Genomic DNA, 16,805 nt, shown 5'->3' with positions numbered 1-16,805 from the left:
AATTTTCAGGGCCCAATGGGCATTCCAGGGTACAATGCAAATTTACAGTTAACAGTCACGATGTCTGCGGTAACGGTGGCATTGGTCGCGGCCAAACAAGCCCGATCTACTTTACTGGAACCAAATCTTATGCTGAATGCCGCAGAATGAGGATCATGCTAGATAACCTGTTCAGGCAGATGGAGCCATGGTTGTACCACATATTCGAGATCAATAGTCTGCACAAAATAACAGAGTTCACAGTCTTTCCAGATCTAGGCCACATCGAGCTTTCACAGACCCATGATGTGCGTTTTTGGACTGGTCGAAGCTCGACCCACTACGTGGATAATATACTACCTCGTGTATTAAAGTATGCTGGCTGCCAAATTGCTGGCCCTGAAACCTTTTTCCTTCTTCCTTTGTAGAATTTCACTTTTACTGAGTGGAACAAAGCTTGACAATGGAAGGCACCGGTCGTGTATTTCTCTTCGGAGATCAGACCGCTGATTTTGACTCGGGCCTTCGTCGTCTATTGCATGCGAAGAATGACTCGCTGTTGTCAGCCTTCTTCCAGAAATGCTACCATGCAGTGCGCGGAGAAATCACCAAGCTGCCGCAGTCTGAAAGACAGGTATTCCCCCGTTTCACAAGCATTGTCGACCTTCTGGCAAGATACCGCGAGTCGGGACCGAATGCCGCGCTGGAGAGCGCGTTGACAACCATTCACCAGCTGGGATGCTTCATCCAGTAAGCTTCTCTAGGAGATCTGTTGACCGTTCAAGGATGTAGTTGCTAACCTTTATCCAGTTACTATGGTGATCTCGGTCACATGTATCCATCGGGATCTGACAGCTGTATTGTGGGCCTCTGTACTGGTCAACTCGCAGCTGCGGCTGTCAGCTCATCAAAGACCGTTGGTGAACTTCTTCCGGTCGGAGTTGAGACGGTAGTTCTAGCTCTACGACTTGGTATGTCTGTTGCGAAGGTGCAACAGTCTCTAGAGCGGAACAAGTCGTTTTCGCCAAGCTGGTCTGTTTTGGTTTCTGGACTGCGGGAGCCAGAGGCCCAGGAATTGATCCAGAAGTTTTCAAAGGCAAATGTGAGTTTGTAATCCCCAGCAAATATAAAATTGAACACAAAAGCTAAACTACTCGCAGACCTTGCCGCATGTTTCTCGGCCCTATATTAGTGCCACCAGTCCAAATGGTCTGACTATTAGTGGCCCACCAATGCTTTTGGATCGATTTGTCGAAACCTGTCTTCCCAAGGAACATAAGCCTGTTAGAGCCCCAATTCATGGCCCTTACCATGCTTCGCACCTTTATGACAGCAGGGATGTTGATCGGATTCTCAAATCGTGGCCCAAGGCGAAATTCTTGAGCTATGTCCCTCAGATCTCTATCTTGTCAAGTGAAACCGGCAAACCAATTCACGCCGAAAACCTTGAGGATTTACTGAAAATTTCACTCGAAGAAATTCTGCTGCGACAACTTTGCTGGGATAAGCTTATCGACTCTTGCTATTCGGTACTTGAGCCAACTTCAACGGCATGCACACTGCTTCCGATTTCCAGCACTGCGACTCAAAGTCTATGTACAGGATTGAAGAAGGCCGGAATCTCCAACATTGAGATTGATAGCACAATTGGCGACGTACAGAAGGATTCGGAGGGTGTGAACCGGACCGGTCGCTCCGACCAATCTAAAATCGCAATCATTGGCCTTTCGGGTAGGTTTCCAGAGGCTGCTGATACGGAAGCCTTCTGGGACCTCCTGTACAAAGGACTTGATGTACACCGGGAGGTACCACCGGAGCGTTGGGATGTGAAGGCCCATGTCGACATGGAAGGTAACACAAGAAACACCAGCAAGGTTCAGTACGGATGTTGGATTAATGAGCCTGGGCTCTTTGACCCTCGCTTTTTCAATATGTCCCCGCGTGAAGCACTACAGGCAGATCCAGCTCAACGGCTTGCTCTTCTTACTGCCTACGAGGCTTTCGAGATGGCTGGCTTTATCCCGGACAGCACTCCATCCACACAGAAGAACCGAGTTGGTGTGTTCTACGGAATGACTAGTGACGACTACCGTGAGATCAACAGTGGTCAAGACATCGACACCTACTTCATTCCAGGTGGTAACCGTGCATTCACTCCTGGCCGGATCAATTACTACTTCAAGTTCAGCGGCCCCAGCGTCAGCGTTGATACCGCTTGCTCGTCGAGTCTTGCAGCTATACACGTTGCCTGCAATTCTCTTTGGAGAAACGAGTGTGACTCCGCAGTGGCGGGTGGCGTCAACGTGTTGACGAACCCAGACAACCACGCCGGTCTTGATCGTGGCCATTTCTTGTCACGTACTGGAAACTGCAATACGTTTGATGACGGAGCGGATGGCTACTGCAGAGCCGATGGTATTGGATCGATCGTCCTGAAGAGACTGGAAGATGCTCAAGCCGACAACGATCCAATCTATGGTGTGATCTCGGGTGCCTACACAAACCACTCTGCCGAAGCCGTTTCAATTACTCGGCCTCATGCCGGAGCGCAGGCCTTTATTTTCGACAAGTTGTTAAATGAGGCTGACATTGACCCGAAGGAAGTCAGCTACATCGACATGCATGGAACGGGTACCCAGGCAGGGGACGCTGTTGAAATGCAATCCGTGTTGGATGTATTTGCTCCTGACTACCGCCGCGGTCCGACACAGTCTCTCCATCTCGGTTCAGCGAAGGCGAACATTGGCCACGGAGAATCTGCCTCAGGCGTTAGCGCCCTGATCAAGGTGCTGATGATGATGCGAAAGAATATGATCCCTCCGCACTGTGGTATCAAGACCAAAATCAATCACAATTTCCCGACGGATTTCCAACAGCGAAATGTGCATATCGCGCTTGAGCCTACACCGTGGCAAAGACCAGAAGGAGGCAAGCGGAAGACGTTCATCAACAACTTCTCAGCTGCTGGTGGTAATACAGCAATTCTAATGGAGGATGCTCCTCTGCGGGAGCAGATCACAGACGATTCTCGATCGGTGCATACAGTGGCTGTCTCGGCGAGGTCACAATCTGCCCTGAAGAACAACTCCAATGCACTATTGCAGTACATTGACACCAACAAAAATACTTTCAATGTCAATAAAGCTAGCCTTCTTGCCAATCTGTCCTACACCACGACGGCAAGACGCATTCACCACCCGTTCAGAGCTGTCGCAACAGGATCTACTTTGGAAGAAGTGAGGGATAACTTGTCGGCTAGCGCCAACCGCGACAGTATCACCCCGGTCCCTGCGACTGCACCAGGTATTGGATTCGTCTTCACCGGCCAAGGAGCGCAATATACCGGCATGGGAAGCCAGCTCTATGAGAGTTGTTCCCCATTCCGTGCTCACATTCAACACCTGGATCGCATTGGTCAAAGTCAAGGATTTCCTTCTATTATGCCTTTGGTCGAAGGAAGTGTTCCAATTGAGGAACTTGGTCCCGTTATCAGCCAGCTTGGAACGACCTGCCTGCAGATGGCGCTAACCAAGTACTGGATATCTCTTGGCGTTACGCCTGCTTTTGTCCTTGGACACAGTCTCGGAGAATATGCCGCTCTCAATGCTGCTGGTGTTTTGAGCACAAGTGATACGATCTACCTCGCTGGTCGACGGGCTCAGCTTCTCACCGAGCAATGCCAGGCTGGAACTCATACAATGCTAGCCGTCAAGTCTTCTGCGGCTCAAGTCAAGCAGTTCATTGATTATGATGGAGCTGAGGTTGCCTGTATCAACGCGCCCACAGAGACTGTTGTCAGTGGTGCAAATGGCAACATAGACGAGCTGGCAGAGAAGCTTTCCAGTGAAGGCTTGAAGGCTACTAAGCTGAAGGTCCCCTTTGCGTTCCACTCTGTTCAGGTTGAGCCTATTCTGGAAAGTCTGGCAGAGATTAGTAAAGGTGTGACATTCCATGAGCCGACAATCCCATTCGTGTCTGCTCTCCTCGGAGACGTGATCAAGGAGGGGACTGCAGGTGTCCTCGGTCCCAGCTACCTGACACGCCACTGCCGTGAGACTGTCAACTTTTTGGGTGCTTTAGAGGCCACCCGTCACGCCAATCTGATGAATGACAAGACTCTTTGGGTTGAGGTTGGCTCACACCCCGTTTGTTCCGGGATGGTCAAGTCGACATTTGGTCCGCAGACAGTCACAGTGGCTTCTCTTCGCCGTCAAGAGGATACTTGGAAGGTGCTCTCGAACAGCCTGTCCGCTCTCTACATGGCAGGAATTGATCTGCGTTGGAAGGAATATCACCAGGATTTCAGCACCAACCACCAAGTCCTCCCACTCCCCGCATATAAATGGGACTTAAAGAACTACTGGATTCCGTACACCAACAACTTCTGTCTATTGAAGGGTGCACCACCCACAACGGCGGTTGAAGCCACGCCTGTGTCCACGTTCTTGACGTCTTCGGCTCAGAAGATTGTTGAGACAAGCAACTCTGACACAACAGCCACTGTTGTCATTGAGAATGATATCGCCGACCCCGAGTTGAACCGCGTTATTCAAGGCCACAAAGTCAACGGAGCTGCTCTCTGCCCTTCCGTAAGTACTCACATATATATTTCACTGAAGAGCCGTAACTAACCTTAATCAGTCACTATACGCGGACATCGCCCAGACACTTGGTGAATATCTGGTGGACAAGTACCAGCCCAGCTTGAAGGAGCGTGGCTTTGATGTCTGCAACGTAACGGTTCCAAAGCCACTTATTGCAAAGGGTGGCAAGCAGCTATTCCGGGTTTCAGCCACTGCAAACTGGGTGTCGGAAGTTGCTGAGGTCCAGGTGTGGTCTGTGACACCAGAGGGCAAGAAGATCATTGATCATGCCAGCTGTCTGATCAAATTCTTCGACACCAGTGCTGCTGAGCAGGAATGGAAGCGCAATACCTATCTTATCAAGAGAAGCATCCAGCATCTCCAGGAGAGTACTGAGTCCGGCCAGGCCCACCGAATGAAGCAAGGAATGGTCTACAAACTGTTCGCTGCTCTGGTTGAGTACGATGACAACTACAAGTCTATTCGTGAAGTCATTTTGGACAGCGAACAACACGAGGCTACTGCACTGGTCAAGTTTCAGGCACCCCCGGGCAACTTCCATCGGAACCCATTTTGGATCGACAGTATTGGTCACCTGTCGGGCTTTATTATGAATGCTAGCGATGCAACCGACTCGAAAAACACAGTTTTCGTCAATCATGGCTGGGACTCAATGCGGTGCCTGAAGAAGTTTGACCCGAATGTCACCTACCGGACATATGTGAGGATGCAGCCATGGCAGAACTCGATCTGGGCGGGCGATGTCTACCTCTTTGATGGTGATGATATCGTTGCGCTGTATGGCGGTGTAAAGGTACTTGATCTTACCCTTGTCTTTTTTTGTAAATCCACTAACAAAAAGGAATATAGTTCCAAGGTTTGCCTCGAAAAATCCTGGATACCGCTCTTCCTCCTGCTGGAGCTTCTGCACCGAAGCCAGCAGCGAAGTCTAAACCTCCTCCCATCGATGTCCAGAAATCGAAGGCAACTCCAGCCAAGAAGGCTCGTGCCAGCCCTCCGGCAGCTCCCAAATCTGCCGGCCCAAGCGTGATTTCTCGTGCTCTCGCTATCTTGGCTGAAGAAGTTGGAATGTCTGAGAGTGATATGACGGATGATCTCAACTTCGCAGATTATGGAGTTGACTCTCTGCTCTCGTTAACGGTTACTGGCCGGTACCGCGAGGAGATGAGTCTCGATCTAGATTCTTCGGTATTTGTTGACCAGCCCACCATCAAAGATTTCAAGGGTCATTTGGCCCAAATTTGCCCTGTTGAAAGCAGCAGCGACGGATCCAGCAGCGAAGCCGATCTCTCCTCTTCTGCCTCTGACACGGACTTCTCATCGTCTAATACGAGTGGCATTCCGACACCTGCTCAAAGCAAGTTCATGCAGCTTGAGCAGAACGACACTATGAAGGAAATCCGTTCAATCTTGGCAGAAGAAATTGGCGTCGAACCCGAGGAGCTCCAAGGAGACGCAAATCTGGCCGAGATGGGGTTGGATTCCCTGATGTCACTCACTGTTCTCGGGAAGATTCGCGAGACCCTGGACATTGACCTGGCGGGAGAATTCTTCATTAGCAACCAAACCATCGACGACATCGAAGACACACTGGACTTAAAGCCGAAGGCAGTAGCTGCTGAGCCAATGAAGATCCCTGAGCAGCTCCCCATCAAAGCTCCCAAGCCAACAGCCACATCCACAATTCAGCACCCGCCGGCAACTTCGATTCTTCTGCAAGGCAACCCCAAGACGGCCACCAGAAAGCTGTTCCTGTTCCCCGACGGCTCCGGCTCGGCTACATCTTACGCGACCATCCCGGGCGTCTCGCCAGATGTGTGCGTGTACGGACTGAATTGCCCATACATGCGAACCCCCGAGAACCTCAAATACAGTCTGGACGAGCTCACCATCCCTTACGTGGCCGAGATCCGCCGACGACAGCCCACAGGCCCGTACAACTTCGGAGGTTGGTCTGCTGGCGGCATCTGCGCCTACGACGCGGCGCGCCATTTGATCTTTGAGGAAGGCGAGCGAGTCGAACGTCTACTTTTGCTTGACTCGCCATTCCCAATTGGCCTGCAGAAGTTGCCTCCACGTCTGTACAGTTTCTTTGACTCGATCGGTCTATTCGGCGAGGGTAAGGCCCCTCCGCCAAAGTGGCTGCTACCGCACTTCCTGGCCTTTATCGACTCTCTGGACGCGTACAAAGCGTCTCCATTCCCTTTCACTGACGCCAAGCTCGCTTCTAAGACCCCCAAGACCTTCATGATCTGGGCCAAGGATGGCGTCTGCTCCAAACCTGGAGATACTCGTCCTGCACCGGCCGAGGATGGCAGCCCTGACCCCCGCGAGATGCTATGGCTGCTCAACAACCGCACCGATCTTGGTCCGAACGGCTGGGATACCCTCGTCGGCCCAGAAAATGTCGGTGGGATCACTATCATGGAGGGTGCCAACCACTTCACGATGACCCAAGGCGAAAAAGCCAAAGAGCTAGCGGCGTTCATGGCCAACGCCATGACTGCCGTGTAATACACGATCGCTCAATGACCCCTATCGTTTACGTACATGTTCAATATTGTTATTTCTTTTGAGATGTTTACCTATTCGCTACCTGCTTGCTTTTGTTTTGAAGTGTTCTTGATGATGTCTTGCCCTTATGTATACATAATTTTTGGGACTTACGGTCCCTAGTCTTTCATAAACTGACAGCCTGACATGAACGTCCACTTGATTAGTCTTACTTGTAGAGAATTACGACGTAAATATTGGATTGACATTTAATCCTGATAACTGAAGATCTGGTTACAGTTTCCACACAGAAGAGGGATAGCATGGACATTATGGGATCAGGTGTTCAGTTCATAGCAGAGGTACCTGACAGGCTCAAGGGTCGGGTAACGACGGGGCAAGAATTGTATGGAAAATGAACGCCGGGGAATGCAAGGTCATTAACGAGTGTGCCGGGGAAAAATAGGATTCGGATCGATCGGGGCCAGGATTGAGTGAGTAGCATGAACTTGGGATCCGCCATGCCAGTTTGTAAACGTCATAGATCGATTATGCGGAATTGCAAAAGTCATCTACCGGGATGCAAGAAATGCCAAGAGGATAGGCACAGAACGTCAAACTCTTAGAATGGCCTTTCAGCACTGAACCTCAATGCGCTCCCCCTGCCAGAGAGGCCATTGTTGCCGTTACCATTGGCACCGGGACTCGTGGGACGGCTGGTGGCGGCCCATTTAGGGCTTCGTGGTTGAGTGCTAGTTGAGCGGGTAGAAGGCCGATTCTTGCGAATCTCACGAAGCTCCTCCTCTTTCTTGCGTAAGAGATCATCACGCGCAACGAGGGTCGACTCTAGTTCTTCGACTCGGGCAAGGTGGCGAGCGGTATCGTTTTGGATGTTAAGCTCGCGGAGGCGAATGGCGTTGCCTTCCACCTTGCGCTTTAAGTCTTCGTTCTCCTCTTGTAGCTGCCGAGCCTCGGTCCCAGACTGAGCAGCGGCTGTAGATGCGTTCTGGTATTGCTCGCGAGTGTAGTCGGCTTGGTTTCGTTCGTAGTCTGCTTTCCGCTCGAGACTGGCGTTCTCTTTCTCCAGGCGCCGGATTTCTTCGCGTGCAGTCTCCAATTCTGCCACGCTCCCTCCTCCCTCTTTGAGTTCTTGTCTGGCTTGCTCAAGATCGCGCTTCAATTGCGTTCGTTCATCCTTCAACTTCGTGATGTTCTCTTTCTGTGTCTCGATGCGCTGCTCGAGTGATGTCTTACTCTCAGTCAGATGGTCGCGCTCGTGACGCATTTGGTGGAATTCCTTGTATCGACTTTCGTAACGATGCTGGAGTACGCTCATTGCTGTTTCCAATTCCTGGAATCGAGAAAGCGTTTGGGCGAGTTCCTTCTGCAATTGCTCCTTTTCGATTGTAAGATCGCTCTTCATTTGAACGAGATTCTTCTCCAGCGATTGCAGGTCCCGGTCCAAGGTTTGACTCATGTGTTTGGATGACTGGGTCAATTGGCTGATATCTTGAGATGCATCAACCCGCGCCCGCTTTGATGTTTGCAGTCCAACTTCTTCATCCTGTAATGAAAGGGTTAAAACAACAGCACATATGCAGATATTATGTATGCATTTCAACTCACCAGCCCGCGTTTCTGAGTCGGTGCTGCAGGTTCATCAGATGACGAAATCGGTTCGTCTGACTCTTCCATCGAAACAGCATGCAAAGGCTCGATGGGTGCCAGTGGCCAGCTGGCAAAGCTATCTACCAGAAAAACGACGATCTCATCGACATCTTCGTGTACACCGAGGGCGTCATCTTGGAGGTCGCCCACTGCATCATGAAGATCGGCGGTATGTTGAATGAGCAGACGGAGTCGGTCAAGTGGCGGCAGGTCAGGCAGGCAATGCTCGATGTGTTCACTAGCATTGGCAACGAACAACCAAATCACGGGTAGCAAGCTCCCATTCCGCGTGTAGGTGGTTCGAATGTGTTGCATGCCTACGCTCTTGAGATTGACCGATGGTGTCAAAGCTAGGATGGCAGCGGGGGGTCTGTAAAGGTCCCTAACGCTGTCGGTGTAATGGATACCGAAGCTCAGAGATTCTTTCACCATAGAAATTTCCAAGGCACCACCCATCTCTTCGCGAGGTCGGGTATACGCAAAACCTTTGCCTTGCAGATAGCGCTCTAGCATTCCTTGAGCCTTGTCGTCATGCACCCTCAAAATAATATGCAGGTCAAGCAATCTCGCGACTTCTGTAAGATGGCCGAGAAATAGAAACTTTGCACTCGAGTACTCTGCCCACAACCCCTCTTCTGCTAGACGAGACTCTGTTCCTTTCAGATGCTCGGGAATGTTAAGGTCCGGATGTGTTGAGACATTATTCAATTGCGTGAGCATTTCGTGCATCTTTGACAGAAGCTCCTCTCTCTGTCGAAATGTTAGCGCAAATTTCATTGGATGTGATATGGTCTCACTTCAGCGGCTGCTAGTCCAGAGTTGTCGTCAACGCCAGAGAAAAATTCACGAATACTCGTGGCAGCGTCGGCCAATACTCGTTCATAGTAATCCTTCACTCGAGAATCCATTGGAAGGCTGACTGCGAATTCAGACGGTCCAAGCCGGATTGACCCTGGTAAATTCTCCTCGACATTTGTGACTGTCAATTCACTTGGCTGAATGGTTTGCATTGCCGATGGATCGGCGTGAAGCAGTTCTGATGGCCGTATTAGTGGTTCAGGATGCACATGATGAACTGCAGTATGGGTGTGAGTGACAGTGTCTTTGTCGTGCCTGACGCTAAGAGGGGCCGTCGCGTCTGGGACCGATACGGGCACTGAAGCTTCGATGTCTCCAACAGAGGAAGGGGTCGCACTAGCACTGAGGGTCTGGGATATTCCTGGAAAGCGTGGGGGTCTTGGCTGAGCCCATGAATTGTGTTGGTCCATGTTTTCGTTTATGGATCCTGCTGGATGCTTTCTTGCTCGGTCTTTCGCGGTTTCCACACGTGGCTGAGTTTCTGTAGGTTCAGGCAAGGAGAGCGCTGGCTGACTTGTGAATTGGGAGCCAGAATCAAGTAGGTATTGCGACAAATCTTGCGTGAATGTTTCTGGTATTGAGCTGAGATAAACACCGGAAGAAGAGTCACACTGTGTGAGATAGTGTGAAACCAAGCTGCTCAAATTGGACTCGATGCCTTCAACAGACCCTAAAGACGCCGACAAAGGGAGACTGGACTCGTGAGATACGAGCTGATTTTTGAGTTGCTCGTGTTGGGGAGAAGGTGTTTCGGCAATCTCGTTACCCACACTGCTCTGGCCAGCACCCGGAGTATTCGGAGAAAAGATCCCGGAAACTGTACTCTGTCTGGCCTGTGGAGAATATTGTGTCTCTGGAACAATGTCTAGAGGTGGAAATGACGATGAAAAGGCTGTATGACCGCGAATATTTGGTTGGTTTTCGTGTTCAGATGCTGCGCGTTCGTTGTTCTCCAAAGCCCTTCTTCTCTTCTCTTCGAAGGGAGAGATGGGACCGTCGACTTGGGTGATGTCTCGCTTTACCCGTGAGCCAGAATCCGTATCTGGAGCACGCCTCGTTTTCTTCTCTTCCCAAGTTCGCACAGCAAGCTCCGAGGCGTTCTCTTTGGGTTCCTATTGAATAGCCAGCGCGCTCTAGTTAGTCCAAAGATTTAGAGCAGATATTGAGTCACGGAAATGTTGAATGTTTCGCAACTCACCCAGCTTGGAGTGTAGGGGCCTTCCCAGTCGATCAGGTATTCTGTGTCTGTTTCCTGGAGGATACACCTGATGGGCCACTCGTCCTCGTCCAGTTCACTGCTGTCACTGTACACACGGGCAAATACAGTGTCAGCTGGAGCTGAGTCAGTACGCGGTTTGCAATGTCTATCAGAATTTGGAGGCCAAAATCGCGTGTCGGCTCGAACCATCATGCGCGCTCGACGGGTGCTTGGGAGGTAACGAGGGCCATGATAGGGAGAAATGAAGGCGTGAGGTCGATACTTAATGTAGGATCATGAGCGACCTGGGTTCAGCGCACAGCTTCAGTTGCGCCCAGAAACCGCAATTCCCCGAACCAGCAGCGGGAAGGGACTATGACGAGGAGAGCGAGAGCGAGAGAAGAGATAAAGCGGGAAGTAGATCGACGGGTGACGGGAGGCGAGCGGGTCACCGCCTTCACGTGATGCTTATCGGTATTGAGGGAACCCTAAACTGGACAGGTATGGGCTACATTGGTATCTTCTATCTAAATGGCAGAGCGACCGGGTGGCCATCTGTATGCATAGCATCTGCGTGAAGCTGCTCCTGTTCCCGTTTCCATTCACCAAAATCAAAGCCCAGCTCCTCAATACTCTTAATCTTGCTTCGCTGCTCGCCTTTCTGGACAAAGGCTCTCCGAATATCTGGAAATCGAGCACGCATCCATCGCTCCCGCTCGGTCCAGTAAATTCCAAGTTTTCCATTGCCATTATTCTCGAGCTCATGCCGTGGCGCAGCTCGGGTGGCCCAATCGTAGAGGAAATTCAAGTAGTCGGCATCTTGAGGAAACGGGAGCAGGTGGAATGCTCTGCCATCTCCTTTCCGAGCCACTTCGGCCTGCTCCCATTCTTCCATTGCGGCTCGTGACGGAAGACTCAGCCGACCGGACCATACACGAGCAAAAACAGCGGCTTGGTTTTCGGCCATGGGGAAAGGGATAACCCTTTGCGAGAGGACCGGGAAGACGAGCGTAGGATACGGAATGTAGAACAGTTGCTGGTAGACATTCTCGGTCCGCCAGCCGTGGGTTTCAACCGGTGGCTGGAGAGCAGGGAAAAACTCGTAAGAGTAGAAATAACCGGTGCAAAAGACAACCGCATCGACATGTTCCTCGATGCGGCCATCTGCAAATCGTATAGCTCGGTCGTGCCTGGATGGAGGCAAAAATTCAACAATTTCTGGACAAATGATCTTATCTGTATTCGGGGCCGTTCCCAGATAGGATTCTGAACGTCGAGAGACCAGCAGTTTGCCTTCGCAGACTTCGTTGATTTGAGCCCCGATATCAAGCCCCGAGGCTGAATTGCCGACTACCACCACTTTTTTCCCCCGAAAGGGCTCGGGTGTATTATAAAATTTGGAGTGCGAGATGCTCCCAAGGTATGCCTGGTTCCAGGCCGAGATCCCCGCGATATCTGGGAGATAAGGAACGTTGAAGTGGCCACTGGCAACCACCACAGCATCATAGGTCCGAACCTTGACTCCTCCAGTGTAGACATTCATCGTCGCTATATCCCAGGTGCCTAATTGAAGATCCTTGAGCATTACATGGAAGACATTTGTCCCGAAATGAATAAGGTCTTTCACATCCTCGGCATACTCTTCGAGATATTTTTTGACTGTCTGATGCTTGGGAAAGAGCGGAGCATCCGCGGGAAACGGTTTGTCGGAGTAGCGCATCAGTTCTTTTGGAATATTGGTTTCAAGTCGGTCATATAGAGGAGACATGAAATTTGGCCCATGGGAAAGATCCGCATCCCGCTGAGGGGGTTTGGTTTGCGGAACAGGGGTAGACTGCGCTGCTTTTTCTGGGGTAGGGTTCCAAGCACCCCCGACAGAGAGTCGTTGCTCGAATATGTCAATCTGATCAAAACACTTCTCCGCCAGGAGGAATCTGCTTATGAGTCAGTATATGCCCTTAGGGGACGGGGGGGAAATATATGAAAACACTCACTTGGCTGAGGCCAAACCAGACGGCCCAGCGCCAATGATGGCCACTCGCCGGATCGAATGTGCGACTGTCATTGAGTGAGTCGGAGTGGGAGATCAAGCGTTGCGAGATCTATTTTGGCGGGAATGTAAGTTATTTTACGTATTTTACGACACCATCGTTACTACCCGCAATGATGCAACCCGCGTGATTTTCAACTCTTCTCTTATCCTGCCCTTGCCCGCGCCTCTTCCTCGAAAATCCCCTGAACTCCAAAATGTTACCCTCGCGTATCAGAAAGCGGGCGAAATGATGGACGCGACCGATCAGCCCCCGGCCTCTGCGCCGCCGGCGCATTTGGCCAAGATCCCCATCGCCCAGCTCTCTCCGACCCTCGATCAACTGGAGCACAAATGTATCTATGCAGCTGTGACGCTCGTCTGGCCATATTCATCCTCTACCAAGTCGCTCAGTCTCCTGCTAGCCGAGCCGGATTTCCGCCTACGACGTTCGAACGGGCAGGTGAAGGTCTCATTTCACGGTCGAGTCGCGGAGAGGGTCGCGGAGTCTGCGGTGGGAATCGGTGACGAAGTCCGCTTGGCTTTGAAGTGTTCGCGCCTGGTTCCAAATGATACTGCTCAGCAGACTCCCGGGAGGTTCGTTGCGTGGGATGCACATTTCGACAATGGCGTGTCTCTTGAGGTATCACGTGTCCCACGCGAACCGACCAAGTAAAGCTGCTAACGGTGGGTTGTACAGGTGTACCGGTCATCGAATCTTGTTTTGACGGTGTCCGTCGAACCTCGCACCCCTCGACTGTATGCTACGGAGCTTGCACCGCCCACAACCCCCGGCGCAACCTCGACACTCTCAGATGTTGGTTCGTGGGGATCTCCCGCGTTTGTACGGTCTACACGATCTTCTCTGGGAGGAGGAACACTTGATACGGCGTATGATCCGTTTACAGAAGAAGATGGTTTTGTTCCGGGAAAGGGAAGAAAGAAACCAAGATACAGCCTTCACTGGGACGAATGGCGTGTTGCGGATGAGCCGGCCAGTCCTCGGGAACGGGAGGGTACAGTCGACTGGGAAATGGAGTTTGACGAGGAGGAAGACGCAGAGCAAGATACCGGCAAGACGAACGGAGAGGATGCAGCGCCCGAGGCTCCGCCTATCTTCGTGAAACCCTCCCTGGAGCAAGCTGGAAGCTTGACGGGGAGGCCCATAGCGCAAAAGCTTCAACCTCCTGGATCGATCGACATTTCCGGGAACGAGACCTTGGCTGGAGGTTTTCGTCACCCAACTGACACGCCGCAGCTCCTTCCCATTCCTTCTCCCGGGCTCCCAATTCCTTCTCCGCTTGTGTCAAGCTCAAATAGTCCCCACGGTTATTTTTCATCCGTGTCTGTCCCTGCCGAGGCCCAAAATGTTCGGTCTGCACCTGCAGAAACAGTTCCCTCAACTGTGCCAACCGAGGCAGAACTCTCGACTGATGCGTCACCACCGGACTTCCAACCACAGGCAGCCGAAATAGTTATCGAGGATGTCGAAACCACCGAACAGGACCACGCTGGATCTACTGAATCAATCTCTCATCATCAGACTTCGGCTTCTTTAGTGGAAGATACTTTGGCCGGTGAACATCCCAAATTGCCAACATATCACGAAGGGACCGCTCCTCTGGAATCTATCGGCGACTCCGCCGTTATCGACCTTGAAGCCGACAGGGGAAATGGAGATGATGAACCATTGGTCTCCGCCCAAATAGATGCACAAAATGTTCAAAACAGGGAAGATGAGATCTATGAAGTCCAATCCGCACAGGGCTCTGAATTTGATGCTGAGGAGGGTCTCGAAGCCGGTGACCACATATCGGAACATGTGCGGCCCGCCTCCTCGTCGGATGAGCACGCCGCAGATGATGAGATGGAAGACATCGAAGACGAATTGGAGGGTCATGTGCACGAAGAACACGAGACCCATCAGGAGTCGATCTCAGTTGCATCATCAGTCATTGAACAAAATGGACACGGAAGCGATAGCGAACAAGAAAGCGAAGTGTACGATGATGAAGCGCTCTATGATGAGGAAGAAGCAGGTTCGGAGTTGCAGGATGCGGATGAGTATGGTGACGGTTTCACCGAGTCAGAGGGGGAGGATGACGGACACTTCCGGCAACAACAGGCTGGGCCGCAACCTTCTCAGCCTGAAGTCATTGTTCTAGACAGTGACAGCGATGATGAGCTTGCTTCTGACCAGCCAAAATCTATTCCTTCGCAGCCACCGGCACGTATCAGCCAATCATTCCGACACAGTCTATCCGCATCCTCTGATGCTGGAGATCCGATGGTTGATGGTCCTGCGGATGCGTATTCGGTGGCCGAGCGTGGACCCGAGGATCGGTCTGCGGAATATGCGGAACAGCAACGGGTCGATGAAATGGAGGAAGATCAAGATTACGAGAGGTTCCTTCCCGGGGAAATAGATTACGAGTCGTCAGCGGATGAGTTAGCACAAGACCACTACTTTATGAGTCTCCCAATTCGGGAAGCATCAGTTGCCCGGGTACGGGAAGAGAGCCATTTCGCTGGAGCAGAAGACCACGATATGACTGCTGAACTGAACCCACCAGCTACAACATCCGTTGACCTTGATCTGGCAACATTTGAAGGCCCACCTCGAGCCGACTCCGAATTTTCATACCAAGAACAAGAAGAGAGAAGATGGAGTCCCGCTATTCACGCGAACCAACACGATTCAGGCACCGCTCAAATCGTATCCCATGACATGGAGGCCGTGATCGACCCGGCTCTGCCTCGTTCACCCATCCTTACTGGCGAGATTGATCTCCAAACACACCGTGAGCATGAAAGCAAACATCATGATGCCGCTCTTGATTGGCCACAACATGAATTCGGACCAGGATATGAACATGAGCTTGGCTATTTATTCGACGGAGCTGTGTCTCCTCCGAGGAAGCAGGAGACTCGACTGCCCCAGTACTCACATGAACAGCAATTGCCCACACCCGACCCTACTCATGAGACTGTTCTTGCCCATGAACCTGCTGTCGGTACTGGGAGAGTTGAACCTTCACCTACGCCAGATGATATACGTCTATCCTCGGAGAGACTGACTGTACCCCATGTCTCAACGCAAGGAAAGGTTTCTAGCCTAGTCAAGAGCACTGATCGAGCCAGCTCTCCCTCTGAATATGGCCAGGCTGCCCAGGACATACGTGGCACCGACAGAGCGAGAACGACGTCGCCCGCAATTCAACTACCGGTTCCTGACCGCCATGCGGCTGGGTTACGCAGCAAACTCTCGTACTTTGCTCCACTTGCCTCGCTCATCGACCACTACAATTCTTTGGTGGACACGATCTCGGTGGTCCATCAGGTATCACCAGTAGCAAGAGCGACATCCGGGCCCAAAGATTACTTCATGACTATCCAACTCTCAGATCCATCCATGGCCGGCACAACGCTCAATGCCCAAATCTTCCGGGCTCAGAAATCCGCGCTGCCGTCTTTGGTTGAAGGAAACACCGTCCTGTTGCGCAATCTCAAGGTTCGAAGCTTCGATCATGCAATCATGCTCGTCAGCGTCCAGTCCAGTGCATGGGCTGTGTTTGATGGCTCCAGCCCTGATGCCCAAGTGAACGGCCCACCTGTTGAATATGGCACGGAGGAACGGGCCTACGCATCTGCTTTACGGCGGTGGTACCAAGAGGTCGGCTCAGCCATGGTAGCTGATAATCAGCTCCAAGCGTCCATTGGCAGAGACAGCGTGGAACCCAGCGATTCGGGCAGTCCGAGTCTGTCCTGGCGGGATGATCGACGTGACTCAACCCGGTCCCGTTCGACACGGCGACGGAAGAGTCATCGGAGACTGACCATTCATGAATTGAGAGATGGCACTCGCTACACGGAGGTTGGGTCTCCTAATCATAGCAGCATTCATGAGCTTCGGGATGGGACTGTGTACGCCAATATATGAGGTGATCAAATAGGCCTCTTACTATCTTCTCAGATC

The 16,805-nt window shown here is 51.7% G+C and overlaps 4 protein-coding genes across 4 annotated transcripts; 2 read left to right on the top strand and 2 right to left on the bottom strand.

The window, feature by feature from the left end:
• Window positions 1-442: 442 nt before the first annotated feature.
• On the top strand, window positions 443-7,097 carry PFLUO_LOCUS5549 (Type I Iterative PKS; the record flags this gene model as incomplete). Its single annotated transcript, XM_073783005.1, has 5 exons — window positions 443-729; window positions 790-1,081; window positions 1,140-4,568; window positions 4,621-5,376; window positions 5,433-7,097. 5 exons carry the CDS (start codon window positions 443-445, stop codon window positions 7,095-7,097), a joined length of 6,429 nt encoding a protein of 2,142 aa, XP_073639603.1.
• Window positions 7,098-7,698: 601 nt separating this feature from the next.
• On the bottom strand, window positions 7,699-9,473 carry PFLUO_LOCUS5548 (uncharacterized protein; the record flags this gene model as incomplete). The annotated part of the gene is made up of 2 exons (XM_073783004.1): window positions 7,699-8,640; window positions 8,703-9,473. The coding sequence occupies 2 exons, from the start codon at window positions 9,471-9,473 to the stop codon at window positions 7,699-7,701; spliced, it is 1,713 nt and encodes a 570-aa protein (XP_073639602.1).
• A 1,850-nt stretch (window positions 9,474-11,323) lies between these two features.
• PFLUO_LOCUS5547 (monooxygenase) lies at window positions 11,324-12,865 on the bottom strand (the record flags this gene model as incomplete). Its single annotated transcript, XM_073783003.1, has 2 exons — window positions 11,324-12,734; window positions 12,795-12,865. The coding sequence occupies 2 exons, from the start codon at window positions 12,863-12,865 to the stop codon at window positions 11,324-11,326; spliced, it is 1,482 nt and encodes a 493-aa protein (XP_073639601.1).
• Window positions 12,866-13,082: 217 nt separating this feature from the next.
• Window positions 13,083-16,769, top strand: PFLUO_LOCUS5546 (uncharacterized protein; the record flags this gene model as incomplete). Its single annotated transcript, XM_073783002.1, has 2 exons — window positions 13,083-13,472; window positions 13,530-16,769. The coding sequence occupies 2 exons, from the start codon at window positions 13,083-13,085 to the stop codon at window positions 16,767-16,769; spliced, it is 3,630 nt and encodes a 1,209-aa protein (XP_073639600.1).
• Window positions 16,770-16,805: the final 36 nt, after the last annotated feature.

The sequence above is a fragment of the Penicillium psychrofluorescens genome (assembly GCF_964197705.1).
Source record: "Penicillium psychrofluorescens genome assembly, chromosome: 3".
In the NCBI taxonomy this organism is placed as follows: domain Eukaryota; kingdom Fungi; phylum Ascomycota; class Eurotiomycetes; order Eurotiales; family Aspergillaceae; genus Penicillium; species Penicillium psychrofluorescens.
This window is presented reverse-complemented; position numbering and strand designations above follow the sequence as displayed.